Source organism: Astatotilapia calliptera, chromosome 13 (assembly GCF_964374335.1).
Source record: "Astatotilapia calliptera chromosome 13, fAstCal68.1, whole genome shotgun sequence".
Lineage (NCBI taxonomy): Eukaryota > Metazoa > Chordata > Actinopteri > Cichliformes > Cichlidae > Astatotilapia > Astatotilapia calliptera.
Genome location: NC_137434.1, coordinates 22,591,302 through 22,612,774, shown reverse-complemented (window position 1 = coordinate 22,612,774; position 21,473 = coordinate 22,591,302). Strand labels below are relative to the sequence as shown.

At 42.1% G+C, this 21,473-nt stretch overlaps 1 protein-coding gene across 3 annotated transcripts; it reads left to right on the top strand.

The window, feature by feature from the left end:
- The first annotated feature begins 4,357 nt into the window (after positions 1-4,357).
- On the top strand, positions 4,358-21,021 carry tnfaip3 (tumor necrosis factor, alpha-induced protein 3). Of its 3 annotated transcripts, XM_080287709.1 has the most exons (10): positions 4,358-4,564; positions 8,897-9,057; positions 10,683-11,091; positions 15,079-15,269; positions 15,367-15,508; positions 15,924-16,094; positions 16,202-16,379; positions 16,564-17,561; positions 17,737-17,930; positions 18,053-21,021. In XM_080287709.1, the coding sequence occupies exons 3-10, from the start codon at positions 10,785-10,787 to the stop codon at positions 18,326-18,328; spliced, it is 2,457 nt and encodes an 818-aa protein (XP_080143835.1). In that variant the 5' UTR covers positions 4,358-4,564; positions 8,897-9,057; positions 10,683-10,784; the 3' UTR covers positions 18,329-21,021. The 3 variants fall into 3 exon arrangements, with proteins under 3 accessions (XP_080143835.1, XP_026045880.2, XP_026045882.2); XM_026190095.2 differs by lacking the exon at positions 4,358-4,564 and having other exon boundaries at positions 8,753-9,057; XM_026190097.2 differs by lacking the exons at positions 4,358-4,564; positions 8,897-9,057 and adding an exon at positions 9,155-9,357.
- The last annotated feature ends 452 nt before the right edge of the window (positions 21,022-21,473 follow it).

The window sequence follows — 21,473 nt, the reverse complement described above, 5'->3', positions numbered from 1 at the left end:
TTAATCCACACCATGGACTATAATTATTTTCCCTCTGTGTTGTTTCTGTTTTTCACGTCACAGAGCGAAAATCTGCTGCACCATTGTTTTCTGTTCATGTAGCACCACAGTTCATGATAGTCAAACTTGGGTATTTGCAGTGTATTTTGCTACACAGTACATCTACAATATAAACACATATAAAATAGGTGCTTAATAAAACTACTGAGTACTTCCACAGTTATTCCTTTTTCGTTGGTGGATCATGTTTAAATGTTTTTGACATGTTTGACCAACAACACAAAACGAAGATATCCCAAAAAGTTGAATCTGTTTGTGTGGACATAGCCTTTTCAGTGGGAGTGACTTCTTCAGTCTCCGTGAATAATTGAGCATGAAGACAAAAAGAAGTAATATTTATTCAACAGTTGTGCATAACAAGAAAGTATCAACAACTTTCACTTGAGACGAAGAGACTTTTGTTTCTTTTCTTTGCTGTAAAAATCTCCCGAAAGTGCAGCTCTAAGAAAAAGCAGCACTGTAAGATGATATCTTTAACACATTAAACGCATCTTTGTAATTTATGTGCTCGATTTTCTGCTGTCTTTATCTGCACAATGCTGACCCCCTCAGGTCTGAGAAGTTACAGAATAAACATGCTGGTGATGAGATAGAGATATTAACAGAGAATAGAAATGAATAGAAATGTGGTTCATATAAACAGGAAATTCTAACAGTGAAAAACTTCTCAGCTGCTGGTTTTATCTCTGTAAAAGTTGTTTTTTTTTAATTCAGCATATCAGTTAAAATTAAAAGTCAACATGTTTTTGTAAGCCCTGAAGTTTAAGAACGAGTGATTCCACAAGGAAAGTAGCAAAAATATTGTTATAGAAATTAAATGAAAGCAATATCAGTACATTAAACGGTACATTACTTCTAATGCTGTTATACACTCACTGGTCACTTTAATAGGTGCGCTTCACGTCGATCCCTGTTTTCCTTCAGAGATTATTTTATTCTTTGGAGATGAATACACTGCAGTCATAAAGGGTTGGATATGGTTAGCAACATTACTCACTTAGTCTGTGATGTTTAAATGATGCTTAATTGGTACTAAGAGGCCCACACCATTTCAAAACCACAAAAAATGTGAGCTGATTGTTTAAATAAGGCAGGATGGATCCATGCTTTCATGTTGTTTCTGCCCAATTCTGACCCTGCCATCCAAATACAGCTGCAGAAATTGAGACTCTTCAGATCAGGTAATGTTTCTACTATTATCTCCAACTTACTAACAGTTCACCATCAATGTGAGCATGCTGAAGTGCCCAGAAGTTGACAAATCACAACATATGTTGTATAATGGACTATGTAAATGTTAAGTTACTTTACAAACATTGCAGGCATCGAACATAACACAAATGAATGCTTGATGTGTGAACTGACGTCCAAATATCCACACAACCCGGAATATATGGATGAATTCATGTTGAGCATTTGAAGACGTTGTTTGTCTAATGTCAAGTGCATTTGGTGAAAAGAAAATTCAGCCCTCAGTTTCCCATGCACTCTCATCAGAAGAACCATTTTTATAGCTTCTTCAGGGTCACAAAATATTTAGATTTTCAAATACTATTTACTAACTTTATGATGTAAATCCAAGTTTTTATATTAATTTTATGTTCTACAACGACTCTGGAAAGTCCCTGACGTTAGTAAGTAATTGTGGTGTGAAATGTGCTGTATTTCCTTCTGTATTGTAGTGGAGCAAAAGCAGAAATTAAAGAAAGAAAACAGTAAATACTTCAAAGATTTATTGTGGTACAATTCTTGAACCAATATGCTCAATTACTCTTTGCCACAGGTTACCAGTACAGCTTTAGTAGCTCACTGGTTCCCTTTAGTTTGTGTTTCCACACAATTGCCACTGGAGGTCAGGCTTGATCAGCACAAGAGCTTCTGTGGCTGCGTCATCAACCAGCTGTTCAATCCACAACTGCTTTCTCTGAACCAGTCAGCATCAACTTTTACTACTTTCTTAGGAGTAGTGGCCCATAAAAAGGGGGACATATCACAATTAAACAATGTGAATGTCAGTCTTCACCCCTACACAAAGCTGTGTATACTAATTTTTTAGTGGGGGTTGGTTTCGATCCGCCTCCGAGGTGCTTTCCACTGAGAAGAAGAGTCAGAAGAACATTGAGATGTTCCTCTTCACAGTTCTCTCCAGGGTTCTCCCCGCTCTTCTGCCACCTCATACCAGGATGGGGCTCCGAAGCTTTTGGGGCTCTGATGGAACAATCCGGGTTCAGAAGTCACTCTGAGGGACTGGCCGCACTGTCAGAACACAAGAGACGTTTGACTCTGGAGGATGTATATGGGTAAGAATGAGGCTGATAGATTAATGTAAAGTAAATGGTTTACCAGCAGGATGTACATATCCGACATACCTGTCATAAATCCCCAATTCCACTTGTGCTCCGCCTTTTAACACAGATGAGGAGACTGGGCAGGGTGTATATGCCAACATTATTAGGCTTGACTAAGATTTTGCAAAGCTCATGTTTTTGTTGTTTTGGCAAATGTCTCAAGCTTTAAAACAAAGCACATACAGCATGCAACAAAAGCATTGCAAGTAAGCAGCAGCACGGATTTGCTGCCAGCTAAGATCAAAAAGTGGATGCCACATTTTAAAGTAAAGGTTACTATCAAAGTCTCAGTGAGTCAGATTTCTACTTCATGTTAGCAACTGTTGCTTCCTTTAGAGCATCAACAAAATCCCCTAATATGCAAGGTTTCAATAGACTGCCAAGGAATATAATGCACACTAGCAATATTTATTTGAATTTGATCATTTTTATGTTTTTTTAATTTGAAGAAAGGGTGAAATCTTTGCAGACCCCTCTGTCTGCATGTTCATGGGTTTTCAAAAGCTGTTCAACTTTGGTGTTTCAAGATGGCAACATTGTAGGATGTATTCAAGACCTTTACCTCTGCAAAAAAGTCCTGCATTGATGAAGTTGCTCAATTAAAAGTAAGTAGCCATCATGTCTGTAGAGGCTAAAAGTGTCAAGCTGACATCTACTTTTTTAGTAAGTTATTGTTGCTGATGCATTTATTTGTAAGAAATAGTTTACTGTTGCAGCCAATCCAGTTAGAGCTTACTGCACTGCATACTGCCAGTACTTTCATCTCAATTTATTTTATCAATGCAACATATTTGTGTCCTTGGATTTTTTGAAAAGCATTGTACATATCTAAATTATTATTATATTTATTACTTTAATTGTTTTAAAAGGCCTCTTGTGTGTTAATTATTTAAAGCAAATATTGACAAATAAATGAGGTGAAGAAAAAAGTCCAAAATAAATGAAATGGAAACAAACTGTGCAATAATCTTGAGTCACCCTGAATTTTTATATTTTGCTTCCAGGGAAAGGCTAAACTTGTGTGTAATGTTTTAAAAGTGGTCTTAAGCAATAACTCTCCAGACTTTCTGCAGATCTTTCCAAGGGTTTCTAATTTGTTGTTGTTGTTTTGTTTGTTTTGTTTTTTTGCTTTTTCACTTTTTTCACTCATTTTCAGTCCAGTCCTTGTACCTGACTATTTTAAGAAAAGAATATTTGGGGTTTTTGTTGTTTTTTAAGCACTGACCTATGAATTATTCAACTATAGAGGGATGAAGCAGTGTTCTGTCTACACATAACAGACAACTTAACAAAGACCCCATTATAAAATGCATCTCCTGGGACTTTGCTACTAGCAGCCTGTCACAAAAACACATTTGTTCCTATTCTATATATTTTAAAAAAATGCTAACAATAACACAGCTTGACAGACATAAAATTCTATTTTTGCACCAACAATGGGATTCCCAAAGAACTATTAGCCAAAAACTTGCCCCATCTCTGCATGGTGTGCAGCATATCCTCAAAAATGTAACTTAACTGAAAAACTATTCAGTTTTGAGAAGAAAGTTATAAAAGTATGCACTACTGTGGAATCCTTTGACCTTTTCTTGACAGACATAAATCCTTCCAGACGTTATAAGGAAATGTGGACTGCAGTACAATGGTCAGGTGGTTTTATTACAGTATCATCTGCTGGTCTAATATAGGTCATTTAATGAGGGAAAAGTTCAGCATTGATATGAGACAATAGTGGTGGCGGTGGTGGGGGCAGTGACTAAAGGAGGATTGCTCATACTGGTGATTTGAAACAGCGGAGTGGGCCAGTTGTCCCTTCTGGGGGTTTCCATGTGCTGATGACTATGCTACTTAGCTTTCACCACTTCCACAGCCGGCTAGTATTGATTATTGACTTCCGGCCAATGACTCAGCCAGCATGTGACTCAGTAAGGAACTTTTAAAAAGTTTGGAAACTGAAATTTTTAGCTTTATCTACAATAGCCCCCTCAGCAGCATTCAGTCAAAACAGACCAGAGTTAGATGGGTTTTTCTTAAGTGCCCACTTACTCAATCAAAGGCCTTTTTGAGGTCAGTCAAAGTGACTTTATAGATGTTCATTTTAACAGCCGGTGCGTGCAAAGCATTACCTCAAGGGCAACAGCTTGAAACTTCGAAAGGTAAGACTGATTCACAGAGCTCATTCCTCGTGAATGCTGTCAGGTGTTTTTTAAGTTTCTTTCCCCAAGTAGGTAGAAAACTGAAATGTAGTTTCAACTGTTGGGGCAGCTCAACACAGCAGTAGGAGTCTTTCCACAGGTAGGAGAAAGGAAATAAAAAGTGAGGATCAGCACAGGATAACAACCGCAAGATTAAGACGAACTATCTTCTTTCACAGCGGTGAAGTGGATATTTGTCCACAGTGGGAAAAATATAGAATAAAGTTTTACCTCAGCTTCAGGCCTACTCTAGATTTACGTGAATCCTGCCCTTACATAATAAACATGTTTGTTAGGATGCCAAATTCTTGTTAAAGCTACTTTCAGTTACTGTGACTCTGGCTGGATTAATCTTCTTTTGAAACCTAATGACAACCAAGTTTCTGTGGTCTTTCTAATGGTTGATTCAACACTGAAAAGATGACATTATAAATTATCTATCACTTAACTGAGAACAAATTTACAGACCGACATTAATTTGCGACAGTTCTGTGGTAACTGTGCTCTGTTTCTCGGCCCATGACAGCTGGGATTTGGACCGAATACTCGTATTTGCACGCCGTGCAAAATATACTATTTGTACTTGGTTATTTTTTCTGATTTATCTATTTTATGACACTAGAAATTAGGGGTGGGAATCACAGAATGGGTCATGGCATGTTAATCTAATCTTAAGTGGCCCAGGACAGCGCAATACACGACACAGTTTAAATGTGCATGTGCATATTTGCGTCTGCGTGTGTGTGAATTAAAGTTGCAAATAAAGTGCCAGCTCCTTTATTAAACTCTTTGATTTGCTTTACCCCGCTCACTTAGTGAGTTTCTGTTTTTTCATTGCAAATTTAGATAGATATGCCTATTTCAAACAATTGAAGGAATGTACAATCCATATTTTTAAACACAACAAAACAAAATCCCAAATATATTAATTTTATATATATATATATATATATATATATATATATATATATATATATATATATATATATATATATATATATATATATATATATATATATATCCATCCATCCATCCACTCGCTTCCGCTTATCCTTTTCAGGGTCGCGGGGGGCGCTGGAGCCTATCCCAGCTGTCATAGGGCGAAATGCGGGGTACACCCTGGACAGGTCGCCAGTCTGTCACAGGGCCAACACACAGGGACAGACAACCATTCGCACTCACATTCACACCTAGTGACAATTTGGATTAATCAATTAACCTATCCCCACAAGCTGCATGTCTTTGGACGGTGGGAGGAAGCCGGAGTACCCGGAGAGAACCCACGCAAACACGGGGAGAACATGCAAACTCCACACAGAAAGACCCCGGCCTGATGGTGGAATTGAACTCAGGACCTTCTTGCTGTGCGGCAACACAGCAAGAGGCCTGGGAGCTTGAGGGTCCTGCGCAGTATCTTAGCTGTTCCCAGGACTGCGCTCTTCTGGACAGAGATCTCCGATGTTGTTCCCGGGATCTGCTGGAGCCACTCGCCTAGCTTGGGAGTCACCGCACCTAGTGCTCCGATTACCACGGGGACCACCGTTACCTTCACCCTCCACATCCTCTCGAGCTCTTCTCTGAGCCCTTGGTATTTCTCCAGCTTCTCGTGTTCCTTCTTCCTGATATTGCTGTCATTCGGAACGGCTACATCGATCACTACGGCCGTCTTCTTCTGTTTGTCTACCACCACTATGTCCGGTTGGTTAGCCACCACCATTTTGTCCGTCTGTATCTGGAAGTCCCACAGGATCTTAGCTCGGTCATTCTCCACCACCCTTGGGGGCATCTCCCATTTTGACCTCGGGACTTCCAGGTTATACTCCGCACAGATGTTCCTGTACACTATGCCGGCCACTTGGTTATGGCGTTCCATGTATGCCTTGCCTGCTAGCATCTTGCACCCTGCTGTTATGTGCTGGATTGTCTCTGGGGCATCTTTACACAGCCTGCACCTGGGGTCTTGCCTGGTGTGATAGACCCCAGCCTCTATGGATCTTGTGCTCAGAGCTTGTTCTTGTGCTGCCATGATTAGTGCCTCTGTGCTGTCTTTCAGTCCAGCTTTGTCCAGCCACTGGTAGGATTTCTGGATATCAGTCACCTCCTCTATCTGCCGGTGGTACATACCGTGCAGGGGCCTGTCCTTCCATGATGGTTCCTCGTCTCCCTCCTCTTTCTTGGGTTTCTGCTGCCTGAGGTATTCACTGAGCACTCGGTCAGTTGGGGCCATCTTCCTAATGTATTCTTGGATGTTCGTTGTCTCATCCTGGACTGTGGTGCTGACACTCACCAGTCCCCGGCCCCCTTCCTTCCGCTTAGCGTACAGCCTCAGGGTGCTGGATTTGGGGTGAAACCCTCCATGCATGGTAAGGAGCTTTCTTGTCTTTATGTCAGTGGCTTCTATCTCCTCCTTTGGCCAGCCTATTACCCCAGCAGGGTACCTGATCACGGGCAGGGCGTACGTGTTGATGGCCCGGATCTTGTTCTTACCATTCAGCTGACTCCTCAGGACTTGCCTGACCCTCTGCAGGTACTTGGTGTATATGTGTATATATATATATATATATATATATATATATATATATATATATATATATATATATATATATATATATATATATATATATATATATATATATATATATATATATATAAGCAATTCTGATTTTATGCTTCAAAAGGACTAGAGAGAAGTATAAACTTACTGCTCCTTCCTGTCTAATGACTTAGTCAACTTCAGTTTTCCTTTAATTCAAGAAGTCAAGAAGACTTTGGTAAGTTAAACTGACAAGTTAATCAAAAAAGAAATCAGGGGGTGTATGCATGTTTTAATAAAAAATAAAAAATACTGGCCCCAGTGTGTTGTATAGTAAGTCGATGCTAAGTTATATGTAGCTCTTTAACTTTTTGGTCCCAGTAGTACTGCAAATTGAATTTATGTTTTGTTTTTGATTGACTTAAGGAAATCAAACCATCTAAAAATTTTGCTTTTGTAACTTGCAGCATGTGGGCTTTTCCAACTTTTGTATTTTCACCTCCTCCTAAATGCTAAACTGAAACTTTATTTGTGTTGGAACACACCCATCACACAAAGCCTAAAAATATTTGTCTCTTTATGTCATCTAAATGTGTCACACCTCTTTTTCGCGTGCATAATGCTAACACATGCAACTCCAGCAAGTTGCATGTGTTAGCATCATGCATAACTTAAGCAAACGCTACACTTGGAAATAAAACATAAAGCTCTGACTACTTTTCCGTTGCAGCTTCTGAATGGTAGACCGCAGTAAAACAGTTAAGCATGCTCTGCCACATACTAGAAGCTCAGTCAAGATAATAAAACTTGTCAACCACAACAAACCACAGGTGCACAACAGACTTGTGACTTGACTGTTGTAATGCTTTAGCCGCCTTGACAGCCAAAGTCAGGTGGGTTGCTGGATGATGGAAGATGCACACTTTTCTTGGTAGACTAGAGCAAAGATCATCTGTTGATGTTTAGTATTGAACTCACATGAAAATGAGAGGCACAATTTAACCAAGTGTCAGTTTACGTTTCCATTAGGTGGAGACATATGGAGGTTAAGAGGCTTTCTTTAAGAGGAAACCAATTTTTGTTTTGTGATTTGGGTGGGAAGAGCTAGAAACTTTTGCCAAAATAAAAGAAAACTTCACTTTACATGAACATTGAGCTAACTTACTAATGTAGTGAATGAACCAGCGGGTTAGCAAAGAGCTCACATCTGCTTCTTAAATATCTTTGAGCAAGACAGGAATCCCCAAGAACCTGAAAGTCTGTAATTATATTTACATGATTTGCTAACAATTAAAGCACCATCGCATCATTGTTTCAATAGCTACAGTCATCAGACCATGAATGCACATATCAGTGCATGCAGTCAACAACTCAAATCCATTTCACAATCAGGTAATGAGCTTCGTTTTCCTTACTCATTTGCTGATTCTGAAGGTTAATGATGTATTTTTTAAGGCTGTCTCATGAAATAGAGTATGACGCGAACTGCCTCCCTCCCTCAGTGACGCTCCTTTGTGCTCAGTAGGTGGGATATGCTTTTCAGTATCGAGTCAGACAGATAGTAAAGACCCCCTGGTGGCAATGAGCTGCAACTACAGCGGTTGTGTGTGTGAGTGTGTGTGTGAGTGAGTAAGAGAGAGAGAGAGAGAGAGAGGAAAATGGGTGGACGGAAAGTCCCCGTGTGGAAATCCCCTTTGACTTGGACTTTTTCCTTGTTTTAAAAAAACTATCATTATCGTACGTGTGTATTCTTTTGAAAGGCTTCGCAGGCTGCGAGGGCTCCAAAATAGATCTGATACTGAAAGAAAGAGAAGGTTGAATGGCGCCGAGGACCGCTGCGGTGAGGCTGAGTGAAGTGGCTGAGAGAGGACTAGCCTGAGCATCCGGGAGGCTTTTGTTATTACCCCGACATATTACACAGGTAAGACGCCAGCCTTCCCTCCTTGTGCCTCCCCATGTGGACACACATTTCTTAGCAATTGGGTGAGACTTGGTGGGTAAGACCACGTTTGGGCCTTGAGTAATGTATGGTCGTGTTTCTGGGGACACGGAGGAAGCTTGAAGCCTGCTCACGACAGTGGCTTTGACAGCCATTGTTTACAAAGACGTCACCCTCGAGCGGATAGCAGGACATTTAAACAGCCAAATGTGGCATCGGCGAAGCTACAGTGTATCGATACCCGCGCTGTTAGACGCGATTGAACGCTACATTGTTCCAAAGGTAGTTGTCATTGGAATTACGTAAGCCTTTAACGTCAGCAAAGTCTCCTGTTATTGTGTTTTTGTGTAGCCAGCCATCCTAAACCGCAGCGTCCACCCGGGTGCTGCTGTCTGTCTGCCTTAAAGTGTGCCCCGCTGTGACAGCACGCCACGCTAATGATTCGTGTCAACATGCTCCCTGACATCCAGGTGTCTGTTGTCTGGTCCCTCATGTGACTGACTAGCCCTTTAGCACGGCCTAGTCTGTTGTTGCACCTGCTGCTGTTTGGGTAGTAAAGGCACAGAGGCCAATAGAAGCTCGCTGTTCAGGTGTTTGTGGACTCGAACAGTATCTTTCGACCTGACTGCCAGCTTGCGAGAGGTTGATAGAAGGATGTTGTGGGAAGTTTAAAAGTCAGCAAAACTCCAGGCCCACTTGCTGACCATTACTTTCTACTTCCTCTAAACTGCTAATGCGTCTTCACTGCGTTGAAATGTGAGGGGAAATAGTCCTTTAAAACCTTCCCTTTAGCAAACTTGACTCAAATTGGGTATAGAGGTTGTGCATTGAACCTCAGTACCTTTATACTTAAAGTATAAAAACTGCCAAAAGTTTCCCTAATTTTCCTAGCTTTCAAATTACTGTAACAAATTGGGAAACGTGGCTGAATTAAAGTTGTATTTTATTTCAATTTCATTGTTCTTGACAATGACAATAAATAAATACTACTACTACTACTACTACTACTACTTTATTTAGGGGAAATAATTCTGCAGCTGCTTGTCTTTTAAATGACTTCAGGGAGTGACGTAAACCCAGGTTAGATTATCTTCCTCCTGTACTGAGAGCAGTGTTTGTGTCTGTACTGAAAGCCTATAATTTTTCTAATGATTCCCAGCCTTTTAAATGGAGACTTTATGCAGGCTGTTGAGGGAGGAGGCCTTGTGACCTTCCCATCAGCCTGGGAAGCCCTGGGTGGCCTTCGGTTAAGGTCTGGAAAGCACCCGTTTATTGTTGGAAGTCTTTGAGCTCAGTGGGACACTAGGAAGCCCTGTTGAGGGAAACTCTCAAAAACCATCAAGACAAAAAGGAGAATTAAAAGAACAAACAAGAATACAAAGGGGTCTTTGTGTACTTTATTCAGTTGGGCCCAGCAGAATCTCCAGGAAAAAGCACCATACAGCCTCCATACTGGAATCATCCTTTGTGATGGGTAGTTTCCCAAACAAACTGTAAATTAAGTTGTGCCTTAAGTCTTAATTTGTTAGGAAGGGGACTCTCCACTGAAAATTTCCCACAAATCCCTGCTGTGAAATAACATGTCCTCTCCGCTTCTCTCCATCCAGTTTCCACGTTGATCCGGCATCGGTGGTTGGTGCCTCCTCCTCCTCCTCTCCTCCTTGCTCCTCTTCCTCCCCTCCTTCCATTCACCTGGCCAGCCATCCGCCATGTCGCAGGGTCAGAACTTCCTCCCCAAATTCCTGTTTGTCTCCAACCTGCTCAAGGCAGTGAAGATCCGACAGCGAGTGCCTAACGATGTGGTGAAGCCTGCTGCCAGCGGTGGCCTCATGCACCACCTGCGGGGTATGCACCGGTACACGCTGGAGATGATCGCCATGAACCACTTCCCCCAGGCCTTCAGGGAGGTGGTTCAGGCCGCCATCCTGGACCGAGCCATGCAGGCCTCATTAGAGAAGGAGAAAAAGCTCAACTGGTGTGGGGAGTTGAAGAAGATGGTGCCCTTACGCACCAATGGTAAGAACGATTATGCTGATGTTGAGGAGCTGTTCTGGAATATGGAGGCTACAGTAAACCAGATTTCTGTGGTGGTCTTGTAAGTGGATGAAGCTCCACGAAGCTTTGTTGATGTTCAAAGATGTTTTATATTATTGGTTGTATAGCAGAGGGCACCGTAAATAACTGCTGTTGGAGCAGTAGGTGATATTCAACACGAATAGAACAATTCAGCAGATTGGTCACAGAGCTAATGTTGAACCATTTCTCCTTGATTTTAGAAGCAAAACATATTGCGCTCAACACAGGATGTGTTTTGCTTTTGTTTCATTTTCTATGAGAGAGATGGTGAGCTCTTATGAGTCAGGACTATTTGATATGCAAATTCTGAGATGTCATTACTCACAGGCAGGGTTACTGTAAATGACAACAATCGAGGGACGTGAGTTCCGCTTTCACATAGACTCATTTAGCAGCCCCCTTGGTTTTACTGTGCCGACCTTAGTGTTTGACTTTAGGCACCCCACTGCTAAGTCATGTTTTCTGTTACGTGAATGTTGTAAGACGGGAACATCCCAGGGCAGGCAAACATGTAGACTCGGGCCTGATTACTTCTGATCATAGTTGTGTACTGGGAAATTCTCTGGCGTCACATGCAGGACTGTTATTTACTGTCTGTGATGTTTCAGACCCAACTATTTCCACAGTTTTTCATTTGCTGCATTTGGGGTATGCCCCCTCTTTTTCTGTGTAGGTGTGTGTTAGTGAATGTCAGTGGATGTCAAAAAAACACACCGTTTTACCTTAAATTCCCCACCTGCCTGACTTTATGTGACTTTATGGATTTGTGTTTGTGATGATCTGTTAGAGCTCATCAGACCTTGTTAAAGCAAACGTGTGTGTCTCTGGTGGCCTTTTCCATCTATACTGCAGTAGCTTAAACACAGCTGCTGTGTACATCAGATCTATTTTAAAGTTAATGGAGAGCAAGGTTTTTGAGAGGAATCATCAGCTATAGCTTCACAACAGAAGGAGGAAGAGGAAATCAGTCATAATTGCAGCTTTGTGCTAAACATGTGAGTTTCCAGAGGAAATAGTTTCTTTCTTTCTCATGTGAGAAATTCCTACATTGGTCACATATCAGAAGTTACTTTGAATAATTACTGGATGGTTGAGGAACTTGCTGGATGTGTTATGTCCTACAGTACTTTTTTTAAATAGTGAAACTCTTTGAAAGGGTCCCTGCCAATTCTGAAGTTAGTAATCACTGAAGGACTTACTGTAACTGTCATCAGCACATAATTCCCCCTTGCAAAGACCCCTTAATTGATGACCAAAACGGATGACTTCTGCTGCCAGTAACCTGGCTGGAATTTCCTGGTTTGCGAAGATGATGTCATAAAGAGGAGACAGAATTTAGTGCCGGAGCGTCTAACTCTGAAGGACCCAGACGTGACTTTGAGCAGAGGACGGACAACACGCACGCACGCACACACTCACACACACACAAGGCTGACTGACTGCTGCTGAGTCACTGGAGCTCAGCAGACACACACAAATACAGAAAGAAAACGTGAGAGAGAAGAAGTCTGTTCACTGATGTCCAGCGCCGTTGTCGGATATCTGTCTCCACATCATCTCAGAACTGAATTTACCAGTGAACCCAAAATCCTTATCTCATTTGGTCTATGCAAATGCACTAAAGATCCAAACCCCATAACCAAGTTCCCCGAGCCCGGCTTAATTACGAAGCAAGACCACAGAATATAACTGACCATCAAAAAAAACCCAGACTCATAAAACTTCCACTCCGCTTCAATTAAAATAACAGGGCCACATCCGTTTTCCTGATACATCCAACTTTTCCTCCAAGTAAAACAAGGCTTTATTAGAATTCAGTCTCTCTTCTGTCTTGAATGTCTCGGACACATCCGTGGGGTTTTCCCAAACAGTATCCCATGTCTGTCATGTGTCCCCATCAGGAAGGATTTGTTCAGCTACAATACACTAACTTCATGGTTAAGTTACTGGGAGGACACATACACTGCTGCAGTGTTCTGCCTTACAAGTAAAGCTTTTAGGTTTCTTTTGGGGCATCCACATTATTCCTCCTAGATTGGGGTATATGGTATGTGCACTTTGTTTTTATAAGCAAGACTACACAAGGAAAAACTTGATGAGGAGGCGACGCATGAGCAAAGGATGAGCCAGTGAAATTTTCCATATCACTTTCTGTAAAATGGGACATTGGCCTTAGTGGATAATCTATGAGCGTTTTTCTAGTTTGGTAATAATTTACTGCAGTTGTTTACAGTCACAAATCTTGGGCCATTCTCACACAACAACCTGCAGACAAGGTGTGGGAAAGTGCAGCCCTGCTGGAAGCACACTGTTGCAAACTTGTGCTGTCACCTGGACAGTGACCAAATCAACTTAAGTCTGGCTCTGCACTGGTATGTTTTCAGGAAGTTCCCCAGCTTGCCACAGAGGAAGTATCTATATATAACCTGATGGGAGCTGCTGAACCACTTTCATCTTTAGTTTTCAGGCACCTCACTTTGTGATCATGACTTTTTTTCATGCAAGAGGAAGTGATTACGTGTGTGGACATTTGTTTGGATTTGTGTGTACCTTTGGGCCTACATATGTCTGGTGTTTTTTATTAAAAAAGCCTTGCATTTTATGTTTTTGCTGAGTGATGCAAGAGCACTGAAATGGAACAACATCTAGCTGGTCTGAAATGGAGAAGTGTTTTTTTTTCTCTCTTTAAATACAGCGAGATGTTCCTTCAGTTGAAAGAAAACAACTGTAGCTTAGATTGCATTAATTGAGCCACACAACAATTAATGCTACACTGAGATCAGATTTTGGCCTATTTAACACTTGCATCAAAACAAAACAACATTTTATGATCCTTTTTTTTTAGAAATTTTTTCCTAGCTGTTTCTTAAACCTACTTAAACTTAAACTTTTCCTGTATAGAGGAGAGATCTTGAAAATGCCTGTTTAATACAGCAGTATTATACAAAGAAGGGTGCAGATGCTTTATGTGTATGAAGTTACTGCCAGGTAAATGTTTGTGGAGGGAAAAAAAAGAAGTACACATTACAGTTCATGTGTATATGCTTGTGCATGTGAGGACCCATGTTATCTCTGCTCATTAATCACAGCATTCATCGGGTGTTGATTGTAGTATTTAAAAAGATAACATTCCATCCGGTCCAAGTCACGCCTTTGTGGAAAGTACAGGACCAGCTGAGTAGCATTGATGAGTTGGGATCATAGGAGGGGAGCATGCACACATGCACTCGCATGAAAGACAGAAGTTAGTACAGGGAAATTCCTGTGTTTAGTGTGGCAACAGGGTTTTTCAGAGCTGCACACATTAACAAATATGGGCTCTGCTGTTTCACAATGAGAAAAAGACCCAGTACTGCCAAAGGAGAATAAATAAAATTCCAGGATTTTTAGCCGCTCACGCTCTCACACACTCGTCTTTTCAGCAACCAAGTCTTTACCTATATTCTACTGACTGGCTGCAGTGATAAAGGCACATACGTTTGGCAAAAACAAATATATGTATGTGAGAATTCTGGTTTTCTATACAGATTTAGATTGTAAAAAGATTCAGTTTTTCAAAAACATGTTCCGGGGAAATTACGGGTCATTTTTATCAGCCTTGTCTGTGGCGTGTGTACTGTTAGATGTATAAGGGTCATATAATAGTCGAAACACCAGATACTAACGACCAGCCCAGCGGCCTGGAAATCCCCAGACTTTAGTTACACTTGTGTGTGTGTGTGTGTGTGTGTGTGTGTGTGTGTGTGTGTGTGTGTGTGTACACATTGCAGTTGCCTGTTTTTTATGCTGTATGTGCATAGCCTTTGTATGTGTGCGTGTGCATGTGCCTATTCACAGAAGGAGAACTTTGTGTCCTGTGTACAAAATCAACCAACCATAGTACTAAAAACACATGTGTTTTCTTGCCTCCTCTTTGTGTGTCTGTAGGAGATGGGAACTGTTTGCTTCATGCAGCCTCTCAGTACATGCTGGGTGTTCAGGACACAGACCTGGTTCTTCGGAAAGCTCTCCATGGTGTTTTGAAAGAAACTGACACGGGCGTCTTCAAAGCTCGCTTCCAGGCAGAGCTGCTCCAATCTCAGGAGTTCACCCAAACTGGACTCCGATACACCACCATGGTATGAATTTTCAACTAGATCCATTTTCCATTACTTTGCTTTGAGAAAACTGTGCTCATGCAGAAGTTTATTTCCTAATTGTGTGCATTTGTTCCAGAACTGGGAGGATGAGTGGGAAAAGATTGTGAAGATGGCATCGCCAGTCTCCAGTAGCAATGGCCTCCAGTTTGATTCTTTGGAGGACATCCACATCTTCATCCTCTCCAACATTCTCCGCAGACCCATCATCGTCATTGCAGGTACTCCCTTTTTTATCATCTCAAATTATGCTTATTTATCCTTGTTAGCCCTCAAAGACTCACTGGTTTTGTAAGAGCACATCTTGTAATGTATAATATATCACCACCATTCCTCAACATTTGCTCTCGGTTGTTTTGAAGTCTTCTTAATGCACTGTGTCACTTACTGTCTATCTTAATAAAGAATCTCAAATGACTACTGATGATTTCTCAACTTCAAAATATAAAAAAATAAATATGCAGAAACATGTTTGCAGTCATATTTGAGCAAAGCTTGCTTTTTCAGGATCTAAAATCCTAAAATGACTGCACATTGCTCCATTTATTCCACTTGAATTGGGTGCAGCTCTATAAAAGTTGTTCATTGTCATTTGTTAGAGAGTTATAAACTCTTAAATCTTTGTTCTTTCAACAGACCAGGTGGTCAGGAGTATGAAATCCGGCACCTCCATCTCTCCTCTGAATGTGGGTGGGATTTATCTGCCTCTACACTGGCAACCCACAGAGTGCTACAAATACCCAATAGTGCTCGGCTACGACTCCCAGCACTTTGCACCCCTCATCACCATCAAAGACAGTGGTCCAGGTACAAATCACAAAGAAATAGGTGTTATATATTTGGCACGATAAAGGGACAAAGCAGGACCCCTGTTCATGGATTTGGCTCTGTGTATCTTTAACTGAATTTCCCAGAGATCCGAGCAGTACCGCTGATCAATCCGAGGCGGAATGGCTTTGAGGAACTGAAAGTTCATTTTCTGATGGAGAAGGAGCAGCAGCAGAAAGAGAGGCTCCTCAAAGAGTACCTGCACCTGATAGAGATCCCTATCAGATTGGGCCATGACATTACACAGATTATGAAAGCTGCAAGGTACTTGGGCATTATAAGTTCCATCCATTGTTAAATGCAGCCTTGAACAGCTCATGGCATAAGAATTGTTTTTGACTGATTATCAAAGATAATTTAGCCAAACTACTTTTATTAACTATGAATTTGAAAGGGAAAAAAGTAATAAAATGCAGTTAAGAACCACATTGTATGTCTCTGTCCTAAGGCTGGATGAGGGAAACCTTCCTGAAGACATGAACCTGATGGAGGACTACCTACAGCTTGTGAACCATGAGTACCAGCGCTGGCAGGAGGACAAGGAGCAGGCATGGGCCGCCCAGCCACAGCGTCCGCCACCCTTCTCCGTCTCCCAGCTCTCGCTTATTGAGATCCGCTGTGCCACACCACGATGCACCTTCTATGTCTCTGTGGACACGCAGCCTCATTGCCATGAATGCTTTGAAAAGCGGCAGGCCACTACTGGTGGAGGAGCGAGGATAGAAGGGGTAATTCAGACTAAGGAAGGAGGTTTACAAGGTGGGGTAGGAGTCATAGGGGGATCAGAGACTGAGGTGAGCTCCAGAGGGGCCAGAAGTAGCAGCCCCCCATGCTCTTCATCTGGGAGAGGAGTAGTGTTATCCAGTCCCCGCTCAGCCCCGCCCACCGCCCCCAGCCTCAGCCTATACAGTGAAACACATGCAATGAAGTGCAAGACACCCGGCTGCCTCTTCACCCTAAGTGTGGAGCATGATGGACTTTGTGAGCGCTGCTTCAACTCCAGGCAAAACCATGGACCCCCTGGAGTTGGAACGGCCGCTACAGGACTGCCAGGGACCAATGGGGGGCCTGTCGTTCCCCACCCAGCCCAGGGCTCCGGCTGGAACCAGTGGGGAGGCTGTGAGACCGAGACAGAGCGATGTAACATGTGCAGAAAGGAGGCGTTTAGGATATTCAATGGCTTGTGTCCACCCTGCATGCAGAGACAGCAGGCTCCAGAAAGGGGAGAGCCACAACAGATCAATCCCAGGACTGAAGCCTCATCTTCAGCTTGGACCCAGGCCAGGGACACTGAGCGGCCATGCCTCACTCTAACTCCAGGGCACACCTCAGCTTGGCAGGGCCCTGTGGCCCGACCTTGTAAAAGATCTGGCTGCCAGTTCTTTGGGACACCTGAGAAACTGGGTTTCTGCACTATTTGCTACGTAGACTATCAGACAAATCACCGTAAGTCCTAAAACAAAACTAGAAAACACTTCTTGCATTGCACGCTTTTCGTATATATAAAATTTATTATAAAAGCCGTATAGCTGTCTTAATAAACATCTCATTTAACTGTTCTGTTTGTTGTTATTCAAATGTCATATGGCACATTGCTTATGTTGGCCACTGTTTCTTCCAGACCTGACTCCTCCTCCTGCCCCGGCCCAGAGTCGGCATGGTTTGGAGACAGGCTTCCAGAATGCCTCACGATGTCGTGGGCCTGGGTGTGGTGCAGTTGGCAAGGTGATGCTGGAGGGCTACTGTGATAAGTGCTACGTAAAAGAGCAAAGTGCAAGACTTAACCAAGTCGCAAATCGCACGTCCCCTCCTCTGGTAGGTACCTGCCATACCTTCATAACTCCTCACTGTTCTTCACATGTCTTGTTTTTTTCGTGTGTTCTTCTTCTTCGCCTGTTGACAGTTCTTTCCATTCTTGCTCTTTCTCTGTACAAAAGCGTGAACGAGCAGCAAAACCCAGATCTTCGCAGCAATCCCAGACCCAGACTCAGTGCCGGCGGAGTGGCTGCAGTAATGTGTCCCCGGGTTGCACAGACCTCTGCCCAGAGTGCCACACGCGTGGTCAAGGCAGAGAGCCAGGAAGACGGGCGCAGGCGCCCAAAGAAAAGTCGAAGCAGCGGTGCCGGACACAAGGCTGTGACCACTACGCCAACCAAGAGAAACAGGGCTACTGCAACGAGTGTGACCACTTCAAACAGATTTACCGCGGCTGACCACATTTAGCGCCCATGCACACGACAGCGATGATGACACATCGCTAGCACGCTAGAGCCGCCGCCCTGCTGTGGGCTCTCCATGCCAGTCAATGCACCTCTGATACTAACTAACCAACTAACTAACTTGCTAGTGACTAACTAGTTACCTTATGGCCTGAAAATCAAACCCCCCATGTAGAATGTGAAGAGAGAGTGTGTGTATGTGGGGGTGGTGGTGAGTGTGTGTGTTTTCGCAGTAGACATGGCCTCCAGAATACCTCTTTGTGCAATTATTATCATCTGACATGCCCTGCGCACTTACACGGTGAGAGGTTTGGCTACATGTCAGAGCAACTGAATTAACTCTTGTGTACAATATGTATTTAGAGGTACGTAGTGAATCGTGCCGGACAAAATGATTGTATGTCGACATAACAAGAAGCATCTGACATTGCTTTCTAGACCACAGCCAAGGATTTATACCCCCCGTCTGTCTGTCTGTCTTAACCCATCTGTGTATCTGTCTGCCTGTCTGTCTAGCATTTGCTCTGAAGAAAGAGAGATGCAGTAGTTGGGCATGCCCAACAGCAAATCTCTGTGAAAATAGTCAGCAGAAGTGTGCAAAACTGGGCCAAAGGAAAGCAAGCAAAGTGCTTGAAATTAAGTTAAATGGCATTCACCACTGTTTTGCTTAAATCTCCTAAATCACTCATCTATGTCCTCACAACCCAGACAAAGATTTTTTTTTTTTCAAAAAGATTCTCTTGCAGTCAATATTGTAAAAATGGTCAAATATTGATTTTCTTCCATTAGCCAGACAATAGCAGGGTTAGTTTATATTTTGAGGCTAATTAACCTTATTACTGTTACATATCTGATGTAAATTGCTTGATATGGAAAGTAAAAAAACAAATTATAAACTGTGCAGGACAGACAGGGCAGGCCCCTGTTAGTTTTGGTGCTACATGTACAGAAATACAAGCCTCTCCATTGTAGCCAACATGCTGGTGGTTTCAGCGGACAGAAGGCAGAGATCACAGTAGAGACAGGACTCACTCTCTTTCAAAACCTCCTTTCCTTCCTCTTATTTCCCTTTTTCTCCAAAACAAATCTGTTGCCTTGGACGTTGTTTTCCTGTTTACTTACCACTTAAGCACCTAGAAACGCATAGACACATGCGCACACATATCTACACAATGTATACACCAACATAATATCGTCAGTCCTGTTAAAAGGGGATTGGCAACTGTGAGGAGAACTGAGACTACAAGGACAGGCGAAGTCTGGATAATTATCCACCCTACTACTGTATACACACGCACACATGCAAACACAGCTTTGTGAGATTGTATGTCCCCACCCCAGCCTGAGGTAATGTGTAGGTAAATGAACCTGTAAAGATGCATTCCTCTCTGCTTCACCCTCCTGGATGTGCCAAGGCATCACTTTCAAAACTTCAGAGAGCAATCCTGTTGCCTGCTTTGGCTAATCTTGTCTATCTGAATGTGTTTGTGCTGCTTGTACAGCAGCACAGTATTGGGGCTGATCCTCGATAAGTTTTGCCTTTACATAGTGATTGAAATTTTATGGACCAGAGGGGCCTGATCAGTGATTATGGATCAGTGCTCCCACTTATAAAAAATGCTTTTGTGAACATGGATCTTAGTCCATACCGTAGGACCTTCCAACCCGATGCCTCATCTTCAATACACACACACACACATACACACATACAGATAAAACGTACGCGTGTGTGCGTCTGGAGTACACAAAAAACTGACATTCCTCCTCTTTTTTTCTTTTCTTTTTTTTTGAATTTCAAATGTATTTTGATATATTTGTTTTTTTTCTGCCAAAAGAGGAAAAAAAAACAAAAAAACGTGCCATCAATTGCCAAACAGTTGTTGTTACCTCCTTAAAAACGGCCAGCCTGGACCATTCTAAACTAACCAGAGTGCCACAGATTGACATCTCCTGTTCTGCGCAACCACAGACTTCAGCTAATCCAGATCTCTCATGCTGAAAACCCCCTAATGGACACCATCTTTCCGTGAACTTATCTTTTATTCAGATACGAAGAAATGTCTGTCTGTAAAGATAAGCTCAAACATGAAACATTTATCAGACTCAAATTTGGTAATAACTGGAACCTCTTTCCCCTCTTACTTTAGCTGTGGGCAGATATCCATCTGTGGCTCTAGTTAGAAAAGCATAGACAACCAGGCTCTTGGTCTGCCTTTTCATTCAACTGTATCTAAAGCTGTCAGGCCAGCCCACGTGTTGACGGCCTGGACGTAGATCTCTGTGTGCTTTAATCACCTCTAGACAAACCTTAATCACTTCAAGGCCAATTAGTGCTCAGCTCATCATAACCTCTTAACAAGGGGCTCTGACTGAGTTTGACTGGGAGGAGATCACATAAGTTGCACATGACTTGTCTAAGCTGCTGAGGCATTTAGGAATGGTACTCCGACCTGTGTAGGGACATTCCAACAGTAGGAAGAGCATCGACTTAAGAGCAGAAGGTGTAACAAAACATGCAAATGGTGTGGAAGTTTCTTTGTGTGACTTTTTGACAATAGGGTATTGTATGAAAAAAGCCTGGTTTTATTTGTTAAGTATTTATTCATATCAAAATATCTGTATTGTGTGATTCAATAATTATTTATATGTCGTCCTGAAATGAATTATTTTTATTAAGAAATCTGAAATCTGACTGATGTGTTTCTTGGGTCTGTACTTACTGTGTGTGTGCGTGTGTGTGTGCATATACTTGTGTGGATGTATTTTGACATCAGGTGGAACCGTAGAATTCGATTTGCGTGAGGATTGGCGTCAAACATTTATTATATTGATAAAAATCATATTAACGTGCAGCCCCATGTCAACAAGTGCAATCGCTGTCAGGGGAGAGTTTATTATAAGCTTTTGAAGCTACAACTTACTGATGAGTCTCAAATGCATCACCTGCTTGCAAACAACACCACAAACATCATTGGTGATGACCCTAACTCTAGAACTAGGCAATTAGAATATGTTTATTGATTTATTAAGTTGTTCTCCAAAATATTTTCAATTGGGAAACAAAGAAAGCGTTTATTCAAAGTGACATACATCAAAAATATCTATGTTTTCCCCCCAAAAAGTCTCCAAAATATACAAT